Below are 22,635 nucleotides of genomic sequence, written 5' to 3'. Positions count from 1 at the left end.
GAGGGGGAGCTCTGGGGACCCCGATGGCTGCAGATACTTCCAGCATCAAGGGGTTGACTCCGTCAGGTTTTGTGCCGTGTTCATGCCGTTTCAGCTGCTCATCAGCCGATTCGCCAGCCAAAACGTGGGGGTTTTTTGGTTTTGATGCTCGGTTCTCACTGACAGCCTCACACCAGAGGATAACCTTCGGTTAGGCTTACTTGCTGAGCACCTGCCTGGACCCAAGTCCCGTTATCTCACACCGGAGGAGCGCGTCCCTCACAATCCCCTCCACAGCAACCGGCGCTGAACGTGGCGCCTTCCCCTTGTGCAGCTGCAACGGCAGCTTCCCCTTCAAATCCCCTGTGATAAATTTATGTGTTTGTTAATCACACCGGCTCTGTAAGCCTTGCACAACGTGTTCGTTTTTGCAAGGCAGTGTTAGCCTTTGCAAGCAGGTGCGGGTGGAAACGTTGTAACTGCACTGTCTTGCTAAGGGAACAAGATGTATTAGCTTTCAAGGCCTCATCAGGAGGAATTTTCAAGTAGGCATGCTCCAGATGACAAGAAACACAGAAGAAGACTACAGCCTTCATCCCACGACTCCCCCAGCAAGGAGGCGTGCAATCGCAGAAGATACTAAACAAGCCCACCTGGGCCCGGACTCTGGCCTCTAACCTGGCAACAAAAAACTATAAAAAGGGGACTCTGAAGGGGGGGGGTGGAGGGGGGAGCGCCGTTGGTAGAGCGGAGACTCCCCGGCCGCCCAGCGCTGTTTTGCCTGTTTGCCGCTTGCTTCAATAAACTTTGATTGGATTACCCATGGGCTGGCGTACAGTTTTTCGTCGCCGCTTATAAGATAGCCCATTCTTTTGAGTGCCCAACGCCCCTTTTTTAGGGCCGAAATCCTCAGTTTTAGGGTCCAAACCTGTCTTTTAGGAGCCATAGCCTTCTTCTAGGGCCCACGGTTTCAAGTGGCGGGTCTAAACCCTAAAGGCGGAGCTTGTCGCCTGGCAGCTCCCGCCTAGTGGTCTGTGGGGAGTCAGGGGACCCAGGACAGCCAATCGCATTTGAGGAGGTGGGGGCAAGGCACGTGATTGATATGTAGCCAACCAATCAAGCTTTGAGGCCTGCAGGAAAGGGGGCAAGAGTCGAAAAAGCGGGGCAACGTGTGGGGGCGGGGCGTGGCGTGCTGGCTCCACCAATCACGCCTGGTGGATTGAGATTGACAAACTGTCTGACCCATCATTTGGTGGGAGGCGCAAGGGGGGAAATCCCAGGCAGCCAGTCAGATGAAACATCACCTCAGGGAAGGGCGGGCACTGTTGGTGGCGGGAGGGTGACCACCCCAGGCAGCCAATCAGAGGCGGCGTCACCTCAGGGATGGGACGTGCGAGCCCCAAACCAGGTCAGAGTGACAGCCCGGTGGGCCAGTTGGGGAGAGCATCACCTCAGGTGAACTGCACCTGGCAGCCTGACACCTGCGGCTGCTCAGAGGCAGCCCTCAGGGAAGGGCAGGCATCAAACCAGGGCAGATTTTTGGGTGCGGCAAAAGCGCAGAAATGTCACTCGATAATTTCTTTAATGAAACTGGGGAAAAGTGAGGACGCCTGGTAGGTTTGCACCGTAGGTCAGAGCGACGTTTAAAATTTCAACCCCCTCACGAACTTGAAGATCAAAGCCGTCCATATCAGCCTCCGATCTTCGAAAAGGGCCGGCTGAAGTCGGTGTGACTACGACATGGCTTCCAACCGGTGCGCTTTATTTAACTTTGGAATCGGCTTCGCTGTGAGAGAGACCGAAGGGGTTAACGCCTCCAGCTCTGCGGTGGGGCCGGTTCGCCCTCACGGCGCGCTCTGCCTCACAGCGACCCCGCCTGGCAACGAACCGCGGGCAGGGGAGGCGGCGGGCGGGCAGCAACGGGCTCGGCGGGCCGGCGCGGTTCCCTGCTGACAGGCTGAGCGGGGCAGCTCGCCATATATGGCCCGATGTCACAGGCCGGTCCCACCTGCAGGGAGGGCGAAGCGGCTCCCCGAGCCGACCCCCAGGCCCAACGTTCCATCTCCCGGAGGTTCGGGAAGCGCGAACCGCGCGTGACGCCTGATTGGCTGGAGGGCCCGCCGGGGGCGGGGCGAGGACATCATAAAAGGACACGGACGGCGGCGCCGCGGAGGGGGCGCATTCGCCTGCCTGGCTGATGGCGGGGCTGGCTAATGGACTGGCTGGCTAATGGACTGGCTGACGGACGGGCTAGCGGACTGGCGGACTGACTGATGGACTGACTGACTGGCTGGCTGGCTGACTAAGGGACTGACTGATGGACTGACTGGCTGGCTGGCGGACTGGCAGACTGACTGATGGACTGGCTGGCTGACTGACTGACGGACTGGCTGGCAGAGTGGCGGACTGACTGATGGACTCACTGGATGGCTGGCTGACTGACTGACGGACTGACTGATGGACTGACTGGCTGGTTGATGGACTGCCTGGCAGAGTGGCGGACTGACTGATGGACTGACTGGCTGGCTGGCGGACTGGCAGACTGACTGATGGACTGGCTGGCTGACTGACTGACGGACTGACTGATGGACTGACTGGCTGGCTGCCTGACGGACTGGCTGGCAGAGTGGCGGACTGACTGATGGACTCACTGGATGGCTGGCTGACTGACTGACGGACTGACTGATGGACTGACTGGCTGGTTGATGGACTGCCTGGCAGAGTGGCGGACTGACTGATGGACTGACTGGCTGGCTGCCTGACGGACTGGCTGGCAGAGTGGCGGACTGACTGATGGACTCACTGGATGGCTGGCTGACTGACTGACGGACTGACTGGCTGGTTGATGGACTGCCTGGCAGAGTGGCGGACTGACTGATGGACTCACTGGCTGGCTGACTGACTGACGACTGACTGGCGGCCTCGGCTGGCGGGACCCTTCGGCTGAGCGGCTGGCGCCCCCGGGGGACTGGCCCAGCATTGCAGCGAGGACAGGTGAAATGTCTGCTTTCTTTCTTGTCTCAGTTTTTTCTTTCCCTGATCCCTCTACCTCATCCCCTTAGCCATGAACCGTTGCCCAAGTCTGGGACTAGGAGTGGATCCAGCTGCCCCGGGCTCCTCTGTGAGAAGGAGTCTGGAAAGCAAGGGGGTCCACTCTGAACCTCGTGACCCGACGGGAGGGCTCTCCTCACTGTCTTGCGGAGGCGATCCCCAAATCGGCAAGGCTGGTATGTTTAATGGCACGGTTAGCACATTTTATTTATGTAGTCTACTGACGTAGTTTCATGGCGCTTCTTTCTGTGACCATGCCTGTTCTCAGGAGGATACCAGTTCTGGTAAGTGGGAATTCCTGTTGACCAAACAAAAGTTGAATTTTGTGACTTAGAGGAACCCTGGGGTCGTTTTGCCGTAATGCTGAACTGGGAATCTGCAAACCTGAGTTGTCATCTCGAGCAATTGGGAGATGGCAGTGGTTAGAGTTGTAGAGAATGGGGTCTTGTTCGGTTTTGCTGTGTTCTCTAGGCAGAAGTTGTTTTGCAGGGATTGTGTTTAGTTACTAATGGAGTAGAAGGGGTGTTGCCTGGTTATCAAAGTGTTTGGCAGTACATTTCCTTTAAAATCTGTGCCCGATTCAGGGGTGAAAATCCTAACTGAGAGGCTTGCCATCTCATGTAAAAAAATTTTCTGTGTACCTCCCATTTCTAGTTTCTTCCATTGGTTTGCTAATCTTGCATCTGTTTTTGAGCAACTGGGGATGGTCCAGGCCCAGTTTATTTCAAGTAAAGAGAAGCTGTTTGGTGTTGTCACTTCAAACGCTCATATGAATATATCCCATTAAAACACCGTAAGGGTGGCTGCTTTTTCTCTTACTCCTGTGCGGTTTCCTTGATTTTTTGCTGATGATGTGAGCCTGATTGTTAGTGCAGTAAGTAGGTTGGTTGCCAGTAGAGATCATAAAGGCAACAAAACGTCTTTTCTCTGCAGTTTTGAATATCAGGAAGTTGACATACTTCTGAAGCGTGGCTTTGTCTGTAATGAAGCTGGAACAGAGTTGTCAGACTGGTCAGTTGCCCTTAACTTGATGCACATTCTTTGAGCTCTGACTTCTGTAGCTCTGTTCAATGTTGGTGAAATGGCTGGTGTGAATTCACCTGGCCGTAACTGTCTTCCTGACACTGCCTGTAGGTCATGGAGCGTAAGTTCAAGGTCTTCTGTGGTCAGATGATGTCCGTCACCCATACACAACATGAGAGTAGAAATTTGGGAAGCAGTTGGGAAGAATGAGATAACTGGTAGATTAACCTTGTGTCTCTGATGCTTTCTTAGGGTCATGCTGGTTCTTCTGAAAGGGTCTCAGCGTGGGTAGCCGTTTTATCCACCATATTGCAACTTCCACCAAGTGTCTTTCAAGATGTCTTCCAGAAATCCCCGAAACTCTTACAAGTGGTACAGGTAAGCTTTGTTGTTGAGTAGAATTGCTGCGGGGGCGGGGGGGGGCGGGGAACGACACCAACATGACACCACTCTAGTTTCAAAGTTAGAAGAAGACATTTTGAAGTTCAACAAGCTCGTTGTTGTTGTGCAGATAGGGAACTGTTGATGACAGTTTTTGTCCAAGTGGTTCTGCTCTTCTTCTGGCTGTGGGAGCCCTGGACTTAATAATCTTCGCATTAATCCTATATAGGAAGAAATAATTCGTATGTATGTATAGACAGGTGTTGGACCTGTTTCTGCATGGGACAGCTTCTCAAATTAGCTTGCCCTGCAGTGTCAGGTCGTTGGTCCAGGTGCAGTAGAATGTGTTGGCATGGGCTCTGCATCATGGTTATGCAGTGCCAAGGGTTCAGAAGGGCTTAGAGTCTGGAAAAGACTGTCACATCTTCTGAAGAAGGACTCTCCTGCCCCTCCCCTCCTGCCCCACTAATGCAGTTTCCTTCCCCACAGAAGTCAGGCAGGGGCTGGGGGCGTGCAGGGTCCCTTTCCCCCACCCTGTAGCCATAGCACTTGGGGGGGCAGCCCCTGGGTGCTGCCGTGTCCCCCCTCACCCTGCTTTCCGTCCCCAGGAGAGCGTGCAGGTCCTGCAGGCCAAGGTGAACATCCTGGACGTGGCCGTGCTGGACCAAGTGGAGCCCTGGCTGCAGGTGAGGCGGGGGCAGAAGGAGGGAACTGCACGGTGGGTGTGAGGGCTCCACGGGAGAGCCACAGGACAACAGTGGCCAAGGTCATGAAATTGGGTGTGGGCAGAGCTGGATTTGGGATCTCGCATCTGCTTCCCCTCTCCCAGAGCGTCCTGGGGAAGATGAATGAAATTGCCGAGCACAGAGCAACCGTGCAAGATGCTGACGCACAGAGCAAGGTAGGAGCTGGAGGGGAGGCAAGCCCCAAAGGCAAGCCCGGCACAGCGGGGGATATTCGGAGCCCCCCTTCCAGACTGTGCTTACCCCCCACTTCTTGCCCTGGCCCATCCCCCAGATCCACCAGATCTATGAGACGACGCAGCACTGGGACCCCGTGGCCAGCACCTTGCCTGATGTTGTGCAGAGGCTGGTGACCCTCAGGGACCTGCACGAGCAAGGTGAGGGGCTGGAGGGGATGTTGGGGACAGTGGCGTGGTGTCCCTGGGAGCATCTTGGGGGGGGTGGTGGCTCTGCTCGCTGCCTCCCGCACTGAGCTCTCTCCTCCCTCCCAGCCACACAGTTCGGGCAGCTCCTCATGCACTTGGACAGCACGCAGCAGGAGATAGCTGGTGCTCTCAAGGCCAACACCGTGCTGCTGGCAGAGGTGGGTCCCACCAACACCCACTGGGCTGGAGTGGGGTCCCCTTCCTGCCCCCGCCGCTCACCCCCTTCCTCACTCGCCCCCCCCAGGCCCAGCAGACAATGAAGGAAAACCTGGCTGTCGTAGAGGACAACTTTGTGGCCATAGATGCCCGCGTCAAGCGGCTGCAGAAGTGACAGCACCCTGGAGACACCCTCGCACCGGGCGTCCCTGCCGCCGCCAGGGCCCTGCGACCCTCTGGGAATCTCTCCCTCCCCAAGCAGGTACCAGCCCCTGCTTGTATTATACTCTGGCTCTGCCCCCCTGCCCAGCATGGGGGCTGGAGGGGTCCTCCCCACTCCTCCATTCCCACCTCGGGGTGGGGGGTGGTGGTGGTGTCTCTGTAGCCCCCCGATTTACCCTAGTAAACAGCTCAGCTCAAAGCGTATCGCTGTCAGCATCTCCTCCAGGCTGTGGGGCATGAGTGCGGCCCAGCTGCTGGGTTTTAAATGTGCCTTTTCATGGTGCATAACCCCCCCAACCCCCACAGCCTCCTCGGTGCACTAAATCCAATTGCTCTGTCAGAAAGCTGTGACCCATGGGGAGAACGTCTCCTCGTTGCCAGCCGTGGGGCAGGAGGTAGTGTGTCTGTGTCTGTGGGTGGCCTGGGGCAGGGGCGCATGGCCCCCCCACAGGCTGGTGGAGATGATTATTGCTGGGACCGGGGGATGGAAGCGGGGGGGGAACCTTGTTTTTGGTGAGGGACAACCTGGTGCAAAACTCATCCTGAGTAGATCCAGCCATGGGGCTGCAGCCCCCTCAAACCAGAGGTGATGGGGGGCAGAGGGACCCCCAGCATGCAGAGCGGGCACTGGGGACGGAGCCCTGGCTGCATCCCCTCACGCCAGCCCTGTCCCCCCAGCGCGGGGGCTTCCCTGGCGTGGGGGCCACCTCTGGCCCTGGTGGGTTTGAGCCCTGGGGGCAGTTGCTGGGCCGTGATCTTGTGGGGATGGCGGAGGCGGGGTGGGATGGCCGCCAGGACTGGGGTGAGCACTGGAGGGACGCGGGCTCCTCTGGAGGGACAGGCCAGCACAAGGAGGACGGCAGTTGCCCTTTAGGTGAGGGAGCAGCTGGAGAGCGTGGAGCTCTGCCTGGGGGAAGAGCAGAGTGAGGGTGACTGAGGGCTCCTGGGGAAGGACTAAAGAGCAGGCAGAGAAGGTGAGGCCCTCAACGGCCAAGCAGGAGCAGCCTCATGTTCGTGGGCCCTGGTCCTCCTGGGGGATTTCGGAGAGACCTGCTGGAGGGACGGCACAGCAGGACATAACCAGCCCAGGAGGCTCCTAAGGGCACCGACGACAACGGCCTCCCCTTCTAACAGCGAGGCCTCTCCCCTTCTTGTCAGTCAAGGGCCCTTGCGCATGGCTTCAAAGCCATCTTTACGTGGTGGTTTTTCTTAGGTAACATAGACAAGGTGCCGCGCTTGTCCTACAATCACAGGTTTCTTTATTCTCGTTCTAGTTTGATTTCAAGAGAACGGGGACCTCCCTGGGCAGCTCCCAAAGGCGTCTGTCAGCTTTGGGGGCAGGACTCCATCGAGGATGTCCCTCTTCAGGAAGACCAAGAGGAGGAGGATGATCTGCAGGAAGGCGAGGAACAGCAAAAATCTCCTGCGGGACAGGAGAGGGGTCAGGCAGAGCTGGGAGTAAATTTGTCTCGGCTCTTGACAACCACCCTCTTTGAACGCCACCGTGGGGCCTCGCACCGTGCTGGGCACAACACACCCTGCTCGGGACTGGTTGAGGCTCTGCTGTACCTCTTCCCAGTGGGCCCCCCCCAAAATCCCCCGCTATGTGCCGCCCGAGCAAGGAAGAAAAGAAATCCTGAACTACTTCATCCCTGACAAGTCCAAACCTGCCCAGTGCCCTTGGACCAGCGGCACGGGCATCCCACTGCGTAGGGAAGAGCCCCGGCACTCCGAGCCCCCGGAGCAACTCACCTCAGCCAAGAAGCGATCTTATGCCTCCTCGACGCCAGCTGCTCCTCCTACAAGCCAAGGCACACAGGGACATGCGTTGGGGTGCGTGAGGCAGCTGAGGTCTGGGGGCTCAGACCCCCTCCCTCGTCCCTGCTGAGATCAGTGAGGGCCCCCGTGTCCCCTGGGCACAGTGCAGACCCTTCCCTCCCCAAGGCCCACAGCGGGGTTGTCTGTCCTACCAGCCGCACATCCACCACCTCCTGCAGCAGGCTCTTGCCTGCCACGTCCGCCTGCGCCGCCGTCTTCCCCCTGCTACGGACACCACGGGGTTTGGGCTGTGAGAAGAGACCTTGGCCAGCATGGTGATCCCCTGGGTGGCCAACAAACAGGGAGCCAGGGTGCTGCCCAGCCTCTGCTGGGGCTGGCACCAGGCACCCCCGGCATCCCAGCCCCGCACAGACCCACCCCAGGCCCGGAGGGCACGGAGGAGAGCCTGGGAGCTGCTCGGAGTTGTGCAGAGCTGCTGCCAGGAGTCCCGAGTTGCTCAGTGCTGTTTTGAGCCGCTCAGACAATTCAAAGGGCTCTCCAGAGCAGGCTGGAGGAGCCAGGAAGATGTCTGTGAGCAGCAGAGGCCTGCCCAGTGCTGCTCAGCAACCCCCCCGACCCCCCGCCCCAGATTTCAGTCAGGGCCCCGTTGCCACTCACAAAGCTGTCGGCTCCTGGAGGCCTTGCTGCCTCTCCAGCAGGTGCTGGAGCTTGTTCCTCAGCAGCTGGAGAAGCAAAGGGCCTGGTTAAGAATCCATGCCATGCCTCCTCTGAGGGGGGTTCCCCCACAAACGTGTTGAGCCCCCGTGCCTCCTGTCCCCAGTACCTCATTGATCTGGGCCTCCTCCTGCAGAGCTTCTACCGCCTCCGACCACTGCTCCCTCTGCCGAGCCAGCGCGGGACGTCGCAGGGAGCCATGCGCGGGAAAGGGCACCTTCTGCGCCACTTCCAGGCTTGCAGCTGCGTCCCTCTTGGCCATTTCCAAGTGCTTCTGCGAGAGAGGAGGGGAGGAGGAGGAGAAGCCGTCAGGGCACCGGGACACTCCCCAAGCGCGCTCCCCTCCGGCTCCGCTCGGGCACTGCCTCTGCCCTCGCGTCCCCTCTCCTTCCCAGCCCTGCAGGCAGACAGAGGGACCCCCAGGCCCGACTCCGGACACGGGCCTGAGCAACTGGCTCTGGGCGACCCCAGCTGAGCAGGGGCACTGGAAGCCACCAGATCATCTCCAGAGGTCCCTTCCAACCTCAGCCAGACTACGCTTCTGTGAACTTGCCTTCATCTGGGCCATCTGCCTCTCCAGCCGCTGGAGCTCCTGGCTGTTCTTTTCCAAGCAGCGTGCCACGACACAATTCCAACATGACGAGCTGCACGCAGGCACCGTCTTCCCGAGGTGTTGGGGGCACCAGCGACTGATGGGGAGAGAAGGAGCTCCCCCATCCCTGCTGTGCCAGGCGCCCGCGCGGGGTCCGTGAAGCTGCTCTGCCCCCACTGGCCTCTCCCCCGTCAGGGCCTTCCGCTGCATGGTGGACAAAGGACAGGTCGATTGCGAGTCTCCTCTCAACTCCTGCCCAACAGCTCCGAGGCTCTCCCCGGAATGCTCCCCCGCCTCTGGCAGCAGCCCCTTTTATACCCGCCGGGGCGCCGATGTCACAGGCCCCAGGTGACGTCACAGAGACACAGTCATCGCTGTCCACTGTGACATGGCCGCCAACTCCCTGGGCTGGTGCCAAGAGCTGACCTGGGGCTCGGCCGCAGCCACTGGGGAATGGGGCATCACTCTTAGCCCACCGGCGGGAGCGACCGCGGGCACCGCTTGCCGGCGTCTCCCTGGGGGGGTTTGCCGGTTCCTCCACCACCCGGCTGCCGCCGCTGCCCACCCCGGGACCGAGCAGGAGCCAGGCTGCGCACACAGTCCCAGCAGACACTCGCACGGACACGCGTGAGCGACGGGCGTGCACGGATGGCCACACCGCATGGGGTCCAGCATCCAGCCCCCACCGGGATCCAGCATCCAGCCCCAGGGGGGAACAACAGTCTGGGAAGGGGGAAAAATAAGGAGCAGCTCTCTGTTGGACTCGACAAAGGTATAAAGGGGGTCCCGCCGGAGGCCACCCTGAGTCAGTCCTCCTCGGAGCAGCAGGTCTGCAGTCCGGGACTCTCTCCTTGGGTCAGGATGCTAAAGGGGCGTTGGGCACTCAAAAGAATGGGCTAGGTGCCAAAAAGGAAGCTTTGGACCCTGAAAAGGAGGGGAACCTACCTCTTGGTTCCTCTGTGACCCCCAGAAAGGAAGCTTTGGTCGTGAATATAGGGCTTTGGGCACTCCAGTGGAGGCTTCCAGCTGTACAAGAGGGCTTTGGACCCTCAAAATGAGAGGAGGGGCGATTCAAAGAAATTAACTCAATAGTTTGATTGACTGTTAAGCAGGTATTCTTTATTGGCAGCGCTGGATGCATGGGGGATCGCTCCACCTATCATGCACACCCTCGGGCCTATTGTGCAGATAAAGTACATGTTCTACATACATATTCACTAGATTTCTGAGAAATGTTATACGTATTCATTAGTTTTCCGGGAAACTATTAGCATATGCAAATGTCCTTTACACAGGCGCATTGAAGGTCTCTGGTGGTCTTCAGGAGTCCTCTGGTGGTCTTCCATAGTCTTCCTCACTCGTCCGCTATTTGACCCTCCTCAGGCGATTCTGCGCGGTATGGTCCTTTACATGTTTTGATACATCGGTGCTTGTTAGTGCTCTTATTATCTAAGCTTTCATTAGTGGCGTAGAACCATATGGTTAGTTTAAGCTAAATTATCGACAAGGACGAGCACAAAGGCAGGAGTTCTTATCTTTTCTGGCCCTATCTATTCCAGCAAGGCCTCTACTTGTGCCTTCTCAACAAGATCGTAAATTCATCAAACATTTAATTAAGTTTTGTGATCGCTCATGGTTCCCTCTTGCTCATCACTCCCAAGTACCAGCCTCTGACAGGCTTAATCTTTGACAAACGCTAGTCTTTGGTACGCAAAGTTACAGAGAGACAATCATTAAGCAATTAGCAGTTTGTTCTCTGTATCACTAAAAAGGAAGCTTTGGACCCTGAAAAGGAGGGGAACCTACCTCTTGGTTCCTCTGTGACCCCCAGAAAGGAAGCTTTGGTCGTGAATTTGGGCACTCCAGTGGAGGCTTCCAGCTGTACAAGAGGGCTTTGGACCCTCAAAATGAGAGGAGGGGTCATGTGTAACCAAAATAACCAAAACGTCTCGTGATGTTCCAAGCCGGACGAGTCAAAAGGACTCAACGAGACGATGAACGCAACTGCGCGTTCACAGGAGATGGCATTAGGTGACACAAATTTTGTGTGCTGGGGGTGCGCGGGCCATATCTCCTAAGGCCACCCGGCCCCACCACACCCGGCCCCACCCCTCCTTTGTGAGCTGGCGGTGGGGGCGGGGCCAGGACACACCTCACAAGGCCACCCAGCCCCACCCTCCTTTGTGAGCTGGGGGCCAGGACACCTATATAAGGCCCCACTCGCCACCCCTGGCTGATTGCAGACGCTGTCTCTGCTCCTGCACGGTCAAGAGGGAGGCAGCAGCTCCTGAGAGGGAGCGACGCACGACGTTGGTGGCTGTTGGTGGCAGCGTTTGGTTGCCATCCCTGCAGCCATGAGCCGGGACAGTGCGGGACCGGGGACCGGGGCGCGCAGCCGCCCCTCGCCCTGCCGGGGCCCGGCGCAGAAGGATGAGCACAAGCGGCAGCTGGAGAGGCTGCAGGCTGAGCTGGAGGCTGAGCGACTCCGCTCCCAAGAGCTGTCCCGCCACTTTGCCGCCGAAGCTCGCAAGCTGAAGGAGGCCGCGGAGCGGGATCGGCAGCTCCTGGCCAAACGGCTACGCTCCAAATGGGAGCAGCGGCAGGCACGGGAGCTCCAGCGGCTGCGGGAGCTGAACCAGCGGCAGCGGGAGGTGGAGATCCGCCAGCTGCTGCGCTCGAAGGAGGCTGAGCTGCACGAGGTGCAGGAGGTGCTGCAGCAGCAGCGCGACGACGCCATCCGGCAGGCACGGGACCTGCAGCAGCAGCTGGCCAAGGAGTTGGTGAGAGGCGCCTCGAGCAGCGGCGAGGCCCGCATTAAGCTCCAGGACGCCCTCAGCAAGCTGCGCTGGGAGACCAAGAGCGAGGAGGCTGCTCGCATCCTCCGCCTCCAAGACGAACTGCTGCTGCAGAGAAGACTCTTCCTAAAGTACATCTTGGAGCGGTTCGGTGGCGAGCAGCCTGCTTCCCGCAATGAGGCCGGGGCCAAGGCCTCGGCCTGGCACCGCCTGCAGACCCTCCTGGGCGCCGGGGCCGTCGGGCCCTGCTCTTTGGAGAGCCTCATCGCATCTTCCTCCCGTGATGGAGAAGGGCAGCGGAAAACCCACCAGAGCTTGAAAGACACTCGCCTCCAGGAGGAAGGGACACACACGGAGTCTTTGCTTGAGGCTGTGGGGCAAGACTCGACGCCGCACTGCTCGGACTCCCCGCCGCAAGGAACGACCCGCAGCGGGCGGTCTGTGGCAGAGGTAGGTGTTCAGACTGTAGGGCAGCAGGAGGACTGGCTGCCTGGTAGCAGTCACAGCAGGCTGCAGGAGCAGAACGCCCACCTCCAGCGTGCCCTGAAGGACCTCAAGAGGCGATGCAGTGTCCTTCAAGAGGAGAGCTGTCTTCTGAGGAAGGCAAGCTCTGCTGAGGCGCGGGAGGAGGAGGAGAGGATCAAGCAGAAGGCTGCTAAGCTGTGCCTCCTTGCCAAGCGGCTGCAAGAAACAGCCAGGCAGCTGGAGACCAGCCTTTGCCGGATCAACCATTATTAAATCTTTTCTTAACTATCTCTCTGTGTACTCCCACTCCTTCTCCTGTGTGTATGTGAACTGAAAGGACTATGCGCCAGCTACTGGAGTCTGGAGTCCACTGGGTCTGGAGCTGCCCGGCTCAGCCTGACAGGGCACAGGGGGCTCTAAGGCACTTGGGGTGCCCTCGGGGAGGGTGGGAGGTGCAGGGGGCTGGGGGAGCCTCCAGCACTGGGACCCAACGGTGTCGCTGACTTCTCAGAGGAGCCAAAGCTGGGGCCCAGCTGTTGGGGGGCAGGGAGAGTCAGCAAACGCCCCCATGTGTCCCCCACATCCCTCCTTGTCCCATACAACCCCCATACCCTTCTTCCTGCCCATCCCACCCCTGTGAGTCCCTCCATCCTCCCCGCACTCCTGTGTTCACCTATTCCCTTTGTGTCTCCCCAGGACCCCCACATCATACCAACACCCCCAGGCCTCCAAAAGCCCCCCATCCTCCTAACACCCCAGACTCCATGTGGTCTCCAATTCAGTCCATCACGCCCTCTGACAATCCTAGGCTTCCCTCCGTCCTTTGCCATGCCCCTCACAAACTACTGCTCAACACCTCCTGGCCCCGCCACCCCCACATCCCCCCCCCCCAAAATCCCAGGGCCCCTCCAGTCCTCCTGGCCCCTCACGCCCCTGCCTCAACAACCCACCTGCAGACTCTGGAGCAGGCCAGACATGGGGCTGGCAGTGCCCAACGACACTCCCAGGAGAGGCAGTGTGGGGAGCGGCAGTGGTTGATTCTGGCGCAGGGCGCTCGGCGCCAGTAGGTTGCCTGGGGGGGTTGAGGGAGAGGCAGGATGTCACCCAGGAGCACCCCCTGCCCCCCGGCATGCAGCATGCCCCCGGTGCTTCCCTGGGCACCCGGCACCCCTTGTCCAAGCAGTACCTCCACCAATGCCTCCAAGGTGCCCAGTCCCCTGGCCCCACTCATCCAGCAGCGTGGCACCCAGCAGGGAGCTGCCCAGATGGGGCCCCAGCAGGTTGAGGTGCTCTGGGGTGTCCATGGGGGTGTCGCGGGCCCAGCCCTCCCCACACGGGGCCTCACTAGTCACGGAGGGGGTATCAGTCGAGGTAGGTGCCACAAAGGGGCTCGCAAGGCTGAACTGCTGGCAAGAGGGGCAAGTTGGGGGCACCCTCAAGACATGGGGCATAGAGACCCCCAGGCCTCGCCACCAGGGCAAAACCCACCCATCCTCCTCATCCTCCTCCCATGCCCTGGGGGCAAGCACCCTCCTGCACCCTCCTCCCCAGCACTCCTCCCCTCTGCTCTCCTGGGGGCACATAAATACCCCCACCTTCCTCCCCAAGGGCAGCTACTCTTCCTCTACCCCGGTCTGGGTGCTAACACCTCCCACCACTCTGTTCCCTGGGGCAAACACTCTCCCTTGCCCTCGTCCCAAGGACAAATAGCCCTCCTGCCAGTGCCTTGAGGACGATGTTCCCCTGCTACTGCACTGCAGGCAAACACGCTCCTTTCCTGTTTCCCGGGGTCAAATATGCACCCAACACCACACATTTGTGGGAGCAAATCCCCTAGGTACCATCACTCTCCCCACTAAAGGGGTGGTTAGTAACTAACAATTCATGATTGGTGAGTTCATTAGGATGGTTCTTCTTATCACTATCTTGTTTTTGTACTGGTCTTCTTGGATCTTTCCAGACTCTCAAGGATACACTACAAGCTGCTCAAGGTTGTGCTGTTCTCGAACTGTCAGGAATTCCGTAGACTCATTGCATCCCCTGACATCAGCCCTCCTTCCGCACCAGCCCCCTGCCCCCGTCTTGTTAATCCTGGTGTCTGGACAGGGGAAGACAACAGTGACCTACGAAGCACCATCGAAGAACTGCAGCTAAAATGCAAACAGATGCTGCTGGCCCTAATCCCCAGTGGCAGGGAGGCCGGGGACACCAGAATCGGCGGGGGCAGGGGTGGTGGTGGGGTGCACCTCTCACCTGCTTATCCCTGCAAACATCTCTGTGTCAGGCCCACAGCCGGTGGGCTGCGGCACCTGCGTTTGGTGCCCCGGCGTAGCCCTACAGGTCTCTACACTACAGAGAGACTCAAGCCAGGCTTTGGGGAAGGGGCAGCACCCACGCAGGGCCCTACAGCTGGGGGCAGCGGGGGGCAGCACCCCGAGACCTCCTCTGGAAAAGGGACCCCAGCGTTCTGCCCTACTCCACCCCAGTACCCCCAGGCTGTGCCTTTGCTCCCTGCAGTGACACGCAGGAGACACCCCCCCCCCCCATGGGAGCACTTCAGGGAGGGCACGGCGGTGGCTGGCCCACCGCACCCCAAAAAACCCTGGAGAAGGGGGGAACAGGGGGCCAGGCCCCTACATCCTACCAGCAAGATGGGGGTCACACCGCCCCAGAGCGGGTGCTGGGGGAGCGGGGGGAGTAAAGGGCCTGGCACAGAAGGGGGGGGCACCGCGTCCCTCCAGGGTGACGGGCGGGGGGGCCCGGCCCGCCCCCACCGACCCAGCTGCCTTCACGGCGGCGGCCACCGGGCTCCGGCTCCGGTCCGACTCCGCCCGGAAGAGGCGGGGCAACGTACGCCCCGCCCACGCGCCTGCGCACAGCGGCGGGGAGGCGGCGATCCCGGCGTGCCCCGCGCGGGGGGGGGGGGAGGGGGGGAGCAGCGGGAATGCCCTGGGGATGTACTGAGAAGTACCGGCGGCTCCGGCCCGGGAGCTCCGCGTGGGGCCGGGGACCGCGCCGGCCCTCTGGGGCTCCCCCGGGGCTCCCCCGGGGCTGTAGGAGACCGCCGCCCCTCGGTCCACGCCGCGGCGCTGCGCGGTCTCTTTAAGGCGGGGCGGGGCCGGTTTCCAGCCGTTGCATCATCCGCTCCCGCGTGACTCACCCCAGGGCGCGCGGCCCGCGGGGGGCCTGGTGGGCGGTGGCGCGCGCCCCTCCCTCCCCTCCGCCCGCTCCCATTGGCCCGCCCCGCCCCGCGCGTCACGGCGCGGTGGGCGTCGGTTGGCTGCGGCTGGCGAGAGCGTTGCGTCACGCCGGGGAGCCTTTAAAAAGGGGCCGCTGGGCGGCGGCGGCGCAGCGGGAGCGGAGCAGCGCGGGACGATGCGGACGAGGATGAGCGGGGGGCAGCGCTCGGGCTGGAGCCGTGGGGAGCCGGGGCCGCCCAGGAAGGTGCGCCGGGGCGGGGGGGGAGGAGGAGCACAGCCCCGAGTAGCGGCCGGGGGGGGGGGGGAGGCGACGGTAGAACGGGGGCGTTCCGTCCGGTCCGTGGGAGGGACGTACAGGGTTCCCGGAGAGCGGGGTGGGCGCAGGCCGCCCTCACCGGAGAGGGTGCGAGGCAGGCGGGGTGCTGCGCCCGGTACGTCGCCGCCCGTCCCCGCCGGCTGCGGTGCCCCCTGGGGGCGGGGTGGGGGGTCCGAACCCCCGGGGAGCCCTCTGCCCGCCGCGTGGTGGTGGCGGGGGGGGGGGGCACAAGTCTGATCCTGTCCCTCTCGCTCCCCAGGCATCCAGGAGAAAGTGCGTCCTTGTCGATCACCACACCTGAGAGCAGGTAGGGGGGGTGGGGGGGTGGCGGAACCCCGCGGTGACCGGCACCCCGCAAGGGAGCAACGCCCCGTAGCTGCGGGTCCCGGCCCTGACTCACCCTGTCTCCTCCCCACAGCCCTGCACTGGCCCAGAGGTGACAATGGCAGCCGAGGGGCTGCCTGCGGGGGGACCCGCTGGTGCCCTGCCTGGCTGGGAACTGGAGGCCTGGTACCAGGACCTGCAGGAGGTGCTGGCAGCAGCAGAGCCCAACGGGCCATCTGTACCCTGGGGGGCTGAGCAGGTGAGCTAAGCAGCCAGCAACACCTCTGGCGGGGGCACAAGGCAGGGGACACTTGTCACCAGGGGCTGGCTCCTCCTCTCTCCCTGCAGGCGGAGCTGGCTCCACTGTGGGGCACAGGGGGAGCTGGTGGTGGTCCAGAGGGCTGCGAGCTGGATGCTGCCCTGGCTGCTGAGCTGCTGGAGCCAGAGAGCGCAGCTGGCACAGAGCCTGCGGGACTGCCGGGTTCAGCCTCCAGCAGGAGCTCCCCACCCCAGCTGGGCGCAGAGGACGATGAGGCAGGGGCAGCTGCGTGGTGTGGGGTGAAGAGGAAGAGGTGCAGTGGCATGGTGGCAAGCAAGGAGCTGGCCAAGCGCCGGGAGCAGGCCAACGAGCAGCGAGTGCTGGAGCTGACAGCCCACAATGAGCAGCTCCGGGAAGAGATCCGGCGGCTCAGCGCAGAGGTGGAGCGCACACGGGCAGCCCTCATTGACCACATTGTGAATCTCCACCGGGCTTAGGTGCCAATGCTGCCCCACAGCTAGTGGGGCAAGGACTCCACTGCCCCTATGGACCTAGGAGGCAGCCATGAACTGGAGGGGCACTGCCCCACTGGCACAGACTGATGCTGTGGGGAGGGTACCACTTCCGTACGCGATTGTATAGTTTTTGCATTTTATTACACGCACATAACCACCAGCCAGCACCACTCAGTCTTCTTTCTGGGTAGCGCTGGGGCTGCCAGAGCTACAGCAGAGCCAGGTGCTACTTCTTCCGCTTCCCCTTGGGCACAAGGACTTCAGGGCTTTTGCCCTCTGCTAGTGCCAGCTGCTTCTTCAGCTCCAACAGTTTTGCCACCTCTGCGTCAACCTGGGCCTTCTCTGCTTTGTTGGCCTTCAGCTGCCGAACGTGGTTGCCCTGGGGCGGAGGGGGGGGTGGTGATAAGGGTTTGGCAGGGTAAAGGGCAAGACAGGACCAGCCCCCAGCACCACTCACCTGCTTCGCCACCTCCTCTGTCAGCTCCTGGATCAGCTGGGGGTCACCTGGAGCCATGACGGTCACTGAGGCTGGAGGGGTCTGTTTGGCCTGTGGAAGGACAGAAATAGGTGTGAGCCCTGGTCCCAGCCCCCAGAGGCAGAGCTCTGCACCACCACCCCCCTCATGCTGGAGAGGGGTGGGTTGCTGCAGCACCACAAGGCACTGCCAGGGAGGCACCTGGGGCTCTACAGCAAGATCTTCAGGCTGGGAAAGGAGAGACAGCAAGTGAGGAGGGACAGAAAGCAGAGGTGGAGAGGCAAGGAGGTGTCCAAGGTGGAGGAGCTGTGGGGGCACTGAAGCATCCACTCACCTGCCCTCCCCCGAAGCGCTTGCGCAGGGCTTCAATCTGGTCATGCTCCAGCTTCTGGAAAAGGGGGCTCACCTGGAGCCAGGAAGAAAAGGGGTCACCCCTGCAGGGCCAGCACCCCCAATCCTACCCACACACTGCCCAGGGAGGCACAGCCTGCATTTCCCCCGTCACCTACAGTGCCCACACGATGCCCAGGTGGCAGGGTGCAGGTGAAGTTGTGGCTCAGGACGAAGCAGTCCGGGGGGATGCAGAGCTGCCCCTGGATGGCCAGGCTGACGCTAGGCATGTAGGGCTGTAACATGACAGCCAGCATGGAAGCCATGTTCACTGCCACACCGGTCACTGTGCCAGCACGTTGCCTGTGGGGCAGGAAACCCTCTGTCAATGCCAGCTCCCAGCCCTGCCCCCCCCCCCCCCCATCCCTCCATCTCTCCCTACCTGTCCTTTTCATCCCCCTTGATCCGCTTCCACGGCTCATTCACCTGGATGTACTGATTGCCATGGCGAGAGATGCTGAGGATACATCTCAGGGCATCACGGATGCTGGGGGGGGTAGAGGAGGACTGAACACTTGCTGTAGGTCAGGTCTCTGCCCTCCACCCTCAACACAATTCAGCCCTGCTTCAGCCCCTGGCTTTCAGCTACCCACCGGACTTTCTCCAGCAGCTGATGGTACTGGTGCAGCTCCAGGGTGACGCGGGCCAAAAGCCTCTTGTCATCTGGTGTCAGGACCATGTCTGGGACGGTGCCACCAAAGAACTTGCAGACGAACATGCCAGCTCTGGGGACAGAGGTGGAGCAGGCGTGAGCACAGCCTGGGGACAGAGATGGCCCCTGCCACCGCCAGGGTGTCCCAGAACCTGTTGATGAAGTTGCCCAGGTTGTTCAGCAGCTCCGAGTTGTTCTTGAGCATGAGGTCGCTCCAGGAGAAGGTGCTGTCCTGCCCTTCAGGTCGCAGGTACAACAGGTAGAAGCGCCAGATGTCCGCAGGGATGCCTGTGTCCTTGGCCATGTCCCCAAACACTCCCACACCCCGGCTCTTGGAAAACTTCCCATCCTCGTAGTTCAGGTATTCTGGGGAGGGCAGGAGAGACCCCACCATGGGGCCCAAGCATGGGCCTAGCCCTCTCTCAGGCTGGGAACAGCCCCACAACACAGGGAGACACTGTCAAAGTGCCGACAGGCTCATGCTGAACTCAAAGGGGCTTCCAAGTCAAGGAGGGCAAATGCAGTTCTGTGCCCATGCAGGGCAGACTGGACTGTTCCCAGGACTGAGGTAAAGCAAGGAAGTGTGGTGACCCCCCCACCCAGTACCTGTAGCAATGAGGTGGTTCACCAGGGTGTAGTTGTCATCAGCACCCAGGAGTGAGCAGGGGAATATGACACTGTGGAATGGGACATTGTCCTTGGCCATGAAGTTGTAGAGCTCAACCTGATAAGTAGGGGGAGGAGGTGGGGGGGGACATCAGTGGACCCTGGTGTCCAGCTCTGTTCTTGCCTCCACCCTGCAGCAGCACCAGGCTCCTACCTGCTGTGGGTTCTTCCACCACCTCTCCCACTGGTCGGTGTAGTTGGCTGTAATGGACAAGTAGCCAATGGGAGCGTCAAACCACACGTAAAAAACCTGAGGGGAAAGTGATACGTGAGCAGGGGACCCCCCAGGCAGGGCACCTGGGGACAGATGCTGCAACCAAGGGACCAGGTGGGAACCACCTTGTCACGGAAACCATCAAGGGGCACAGGTGTCCCCCACTTCAGGTCGCGGGTGATGCAGCGAGGTTTGAGCCCATCCCGGATCCAGGAGCGAGTGATGTAGCGAGCGTTGGCTGTCCAGTCCCCTGTGGCCCAGGACTGCTCCAGCCAGGGCTCCAGCTGCTCCTCCAGCTGTGGGGGAACACACGGGGATGGTCAGTGGTACCAGGGGGTGCCCCATCCCTTCCCCACTCTCCCAGGGATGAAGCGCACCTTGGGTAGGTCCAGGAAGAGGTGCTGGGTAGGTTTCACCACAGGGACGCCCCTGCAGAGCTTGCATTGCGGATTCTGTCAGAAGGAGAAACCAGGACAAGGCTGAGGGTTCCAGGCAGAGCTGGCGGGGGGTTGTGGGGTGGGGTGGTCCCCAGAGGGATCCTGTCCCACCTTCAGCTCCACAGCGTTGATGAGTTTGCCACATTTATCACATTGGTCCCCCCGGGCCTCCTCATAGCTGCAGAAGGGGCAGGTGCCCTCCACAAAGCGGTCGGCCAGGAACCGCTGGCAGTCCTCACACTGCAGCTGCTCCACAGTGTCTTGCAGCAGGAAACCACGGGCCAGCAGGCGCTGGAAGATGTCCTGAGCAATCCTAGGACAGGAGAGGAAGAGCAGGGGGGCAACCCCCATCAGCCAGGGAACCCTGGAGAGCCATAAAGTACCCTCAGCCAGGCATGCTGGGGCTCCCCCCAACATTCCCCAGCACCAGTCCCTCCATATGAGCCCCTGGGGGACACAGCCGCTCACGTGGTCTGGTACGGTGTGGTAGTGCGGCCGAAGTAGTCAAAGGAGATGTCAAACCAGCGGTAGATGTCAGCATGGATGGTGTTGTACTTGTTGCAGATCTCCTGGGGCGTCAGCCCCTCTTCCACCGCCTTGGTCTCAGTGGCTGTGCCATACTCGTCCGTGCCACACACATACAGCGTGTTCCAGTTCCGCAGGCGGCAGTACCTACAGGCAGGGGCCTGTGACACCCGTGCAGCTGTTGGGGGCAGTACAGCCCTCCATGATGATCCCCCGGCAGCTTTCCCACAGCCAGGTCTCACCTGGCAAAGGTGTCAGCACTGAGGACGCAGCCAATGATGTTGCCGAGGTGGGGCACGTTGTTCACATAGGGCAGAGCGCTGGTGATCAGGACATTCCTCATGCCCTCCACGGGCAGCCTGGCATAGACAGGGCAGTCAGAGCAGGCACAAAGAGCAACAGGGCCACCCCAGAACAACGTGGCATCAGTCTGGGAGCCCTTGCCAGGCCCCTTGGAGGTCTGGGACAGCCAGCCGCAGTGTCATCTTGGAACTCACACGGGTTTCTGAGGCTGCCAAGGCTTGGGCAGTGCCGTAACACCGCGGGCCCAGGCATCCACAGCAGCTGTGATTTCCTCCTCTGTCAGGGCAGGCTCAGAACCTTCTTCCTCCTGTGGGGAATGCTAGTCCCAGTGAGGGTCTGCATGCCTGTCACTGCCAGCCCCGCAGGGGCCCATCCCCGGGGCAGGGCTGAGCGGGGGGCCAGGGCTGCACCTCGGGCTCGTTACTGGTGGCTCTCTCCATGGCCAGGCAGGGTGGAGGCTGCTTCTGCAGGTAGGACTTGTACTCCAGCAGTGCCTTGGGCATCAGAACAGAGTCGGCAGCTTTCCTGCAGGCCTCCGAGAGCGTCATGCTCTGGAACCAGGTCCTCAGCACCTGCAGCTCACCTTGGGGGAGTGAGGGAAAGAGAGAAAGCGCAGCACGATTCTTACAATCACAGGAACACAAGCAATGCTCCCCCTCAGTACCCCTATTTCATTCTTACTTGGCAGGCTGGTCTCATCCTGGAGGACAGGGAACAAGGTACCCCACACAACCACATCAGCCACTGACTTGGTGTCCTGGGCCAGAGAAGCAGAGTCAGGCCTTGAGGCAGCCTCAACCCAGGCTCAGGGCTCTGCCTTGGGGCAGGCAGCAGCAAGCTCACCTCTCCAGGGAGAAGGGCCCACTCAGGAGGCACTGCTCCCCCCACCCCACAGTCCCACTCACCCCAGCGAGGTAGGCAGTGCCTCTCCTGGACAAGTTCTGCTCTATGTGGGCCAGCAACTTCCCCAGGACCTCCACTGCCTCCAGCCCCTTCCTGCCGTGCACCAGCTGAGCGTACAGGGCAGCCGAGGCAGCCGGCTGAGGGAGCAGAAAGAGGCAGAAAAGGGGTCAGGTAGGGCCGGGCCCGGGGGTGGGAAGCCGCCAAACCCCGGAGCACCCACCTGTAGCTCAGTGGCCTCCCACTCCAGCCACTGGTTGGTGAGGTCGGTGGGCTCCTCTCCGCGGGCCAGGAAGAAGAACCTGGGGGGGAATTGGCGGAGGGGGGGGGGGGGGGAGCTGGAGGCTGCGAGGCCGTGCCCCACGCCCCCCCCCCCCAGCACTCCGTACTCACTGGCAGATGGCGTTGGGGGAGAAAAGGACGGTGCCGCTGTCCAGCTCCAGCGCGGGCGCCCACGGGGGGCTCAGCGGGGCGAGGGGCCGCTCTGCAGGGGTGGGGGGGGGGAAGCAGGCCCGTCAGGCCCGGCGGTCCCCCCGCCGAGGGGTGGGGATCGCCGGTGCTAGGGGGGGGGTCCCTGCCGGGGCGGCGGTCTCACCTAAGGGGGGGCCGCCCCAGACGAGCCGCACCGGGGCAGCGGCGGCCCCGGCAGCCGCCAGCACCTTCAGGGCAGCGGGGCCGCCGCCGGCCGCCACCCGCAGCCGCATGGCCGCGCGCTGATGCAACGGGGCCGGGCGCGCTGGGCACGCCGGGAGCGGCCCTCCCGCCGCCGCACTACAACTCCCGTCGTGCCCCGCGCGGCGGCGGCGACGGTGGCCGGCCGGCTTCCTCAACTCTCGCGAGAGCGCCGGCCGCGCGGTCGCCATGGCGACGACGGGAGCCGGCCCGCCGGGGGTTGCCGTGGCCACCGGGCGGGGCCGCCGCTCGCCGCATCCTCCGCTCCCCGTCACACGATTCTTCCCCCCCTCTCCCTCCAGGGCGTGGGCGAGGACCCAGGCCTCCTGCCCCCCCCCGGGCCTAGAACAGCCCCAGCTCCGCTCGCCCGCCCGCAGCTCCCCCCCCCCCCCCCCGGTGTCCGAGTGCCCCGCTCCCGCTTTCCCCCGGGGAGGACCCCGTCCCCCCCCGTCCCCGTCCCGC

General features: G+C 61.6%; 5 protein-coding genes and 1 long non-coding RNA gene across 10 annotated transcripts; 3 read left to right on the top strand and 3 right to left on the bottom strand.

Annotated features, from left to right (window-relative positions):
• Window positions 1-1,361: 1,361 nt before the first annotated feature.
• On the top strand, window positions 1,362-7,474 carry LOC142040927 (dynactin subunit 2-like). The gene is made up of 8 exons (XM_075049361.1): window positions 1,362-2,973; window positions 4,306-4,431; window positions 5,043-5,120; window positions 5,264-5,335; window positions 5,452-5,554; window positions 5,669-5,760; window positions 5,847-6,020; window positions 7,255-7,474. Exons 4-7 carry the CDS (start codon window positions 5,279-5,281, stop codon window positions 5,931-5,933), a joined length of 339 nt encoding a protein of 112 aa, XP_074905462.1. The 5' UTR covers window positions 1,362-2,973; window positions 4,306-4,431; window positions 5,043-5,120; window positions 5,264-5,278; the 3' UTR covers window positions 5,934-6,020; window positions 7,255-7,474.
• LOC142041229 (uncharacterized) lies at window positions 7,237-9,540 on the bottom strand. Of its 2 annotated transcripts, none has more exons than XM_075049884.1 (6): window positions 9,027-9,540; window positions 8,583-8,747; window positions 8,417-8,481; window positions 7,951-8,023; window positions 7,733-7,779; window positions 7,237-7,403 (listed from the first exon to the last, which is right to left on the bottom strand). In XM_075049884.1, the coding sequence occupies exons 1-6, from the start codon at window positions 9,273-9,275 to the stop codon at window positions 7,262-7,264; spliced, it is 741 nt and encodes a 246-aa protein (XP_074905985.1). In that variant the 5' UTR covers window positions 9,276-9,540; the 3' UTR covers window positions 7,237-7,261. The 2 variants fall into 2 exon arrangements, with proteins under 2 accessions (XP_074905985.1, XP_074905986.1); XM_075049885.1 differs by having other exon boundaries at window positions 7,951-8,020.
• Window positions 9,541-9,822: 282 nt separating this feature from the next.
• Window positions 9,823-12,615, top strand: LOC142040919 (RIMS-binding protein 3C-like). Its single transcript, XM_075049326.1, has 2 exons — window positions 9,823-10,461; window positions 11,309-12,615. The coding sequence occupies exon 2, from the start codon at window positions 11,420-11,422 to the stop codon at window positions 12,596-12,598; it is 1,179 nt and encodes a 392-aa protein (XP_074905427.1). The 5' UTR covers window positions 9,823-10,461; window positions 11,309-11,419; the 3' UTR covers window positions 12,599-12,615.
• On the bottom strand, window positions 12,418-15,138 carry LOC142040920 (uncharacterized). Its single transcript, XR_012653325.1, has 3 exons — window positions 13,512-15,138; window positions 13,276-13,397; window positions 12,418-12,541 (listed from the first exon to the last, which is right to left on the bottom strand). It is a non-coding gene; the product is annotated as an uncharacterized LOC142040920 (long non-coding RNA).
• Window positions 15,139-15,667: 529 nt separating this feature from the next.
• DDIT3 (DNA damage inducible transcript 3) lies at window positions 15,668-17,103 on the top strand. Its single transcript, XM_075049360.1, has 4 exons — window positions 15,668-15,769; window positions 16,101-16,148; window positions 16,260-16,424; window positions 16,514-17,103. Exons 3-4 carry the CDS (start codon window positions 16,284-16,286, stop codon window positions 16,919-16,921), a joined length of 549 nt encoding a protein of 182 aa, XP_074905461.1. The 5' UTR covers window positions 15,668-15,769; window positions 16,101-16,148; window positions 16,260-16,283; the 3' UTR covers window positions 16,922-17,103.
• MARS1 (methionyl-tRNA synthetase 1) lies at window positions 17,059-22,251 on the bottom strand. 4 transcript variants are annotated; one of them, XM_075049348.1, is made up of 22 exons: window positions 22,097-22,251; window positions 21,895-21,985; window positions 21,725-21,803; window positions 21,507-21,641; window positions 21,283-21,358; window positions 21,012-21,184; window positions 20,796-20,920; window positions 20,541-20,657; window positions 20,242-20,445; window positions 19,885-20,086; window positions 19,714-19,788; window positions 19,462-19,632; window positions 19,277-19,372; window positions 19,063-19,180; window positions 18,609-18,822; window positions 18,398-18,529; window positions 18,187-18,291; window positions 17,924-18,107; window positions 17,749-17,820; window positions 17,616-17,642; window positions 17,397-17,486; window positions 17,059-17,318 (listed from the first exon to the last, which is right to left on the bottom strand). In XM_075049348.1, the coding sequence occupies exons 1-22, from the start codon at window positions 22,203-22,205 to the stop codon at window positions 17,166-17,168; spliced, it is 2,748 nt and encodes a 915-aa protein (XP_074905449.1). In that variant the 5' UTR covers window positions 22,206-22,251; the 3' UTR covers window positions 17,059-17,165. The 4 variants fall into 4 exon arrangements, with proteins under 4 accessions (XP_074905449.1, XP_074905451.1, XP_074905452.1 ...); XM_075049350.1 differs by having other exon boundaries at window positions 20,796-20,908; XM_075049351.1 differs by lacking the exon at window positions 17,616-17,642.
• Window positions 22,252-22,635: the final 384 nt, after the last annotated feature.

The sequence above is a fragment of the Buteo buteo genome, chromosome 17, assembly GCF_964188355.1.
Source record: "Buteo buteo chromosome 17, bButBut1.hap1.1, whole genome shotgun sequence".
In the NCBI taxonomy this organism is placed as follows: Eukaryota; Metazoa; Chordata; class Aves; order Accipitriformes; family Accipitridae; genus Buteo; species Buteo buteo.
The sequence above is the reverse complement of the archived record's forward strand: the minus strand, read 5'-3'. Positions and strand labels throughout refer to the sequence as shown.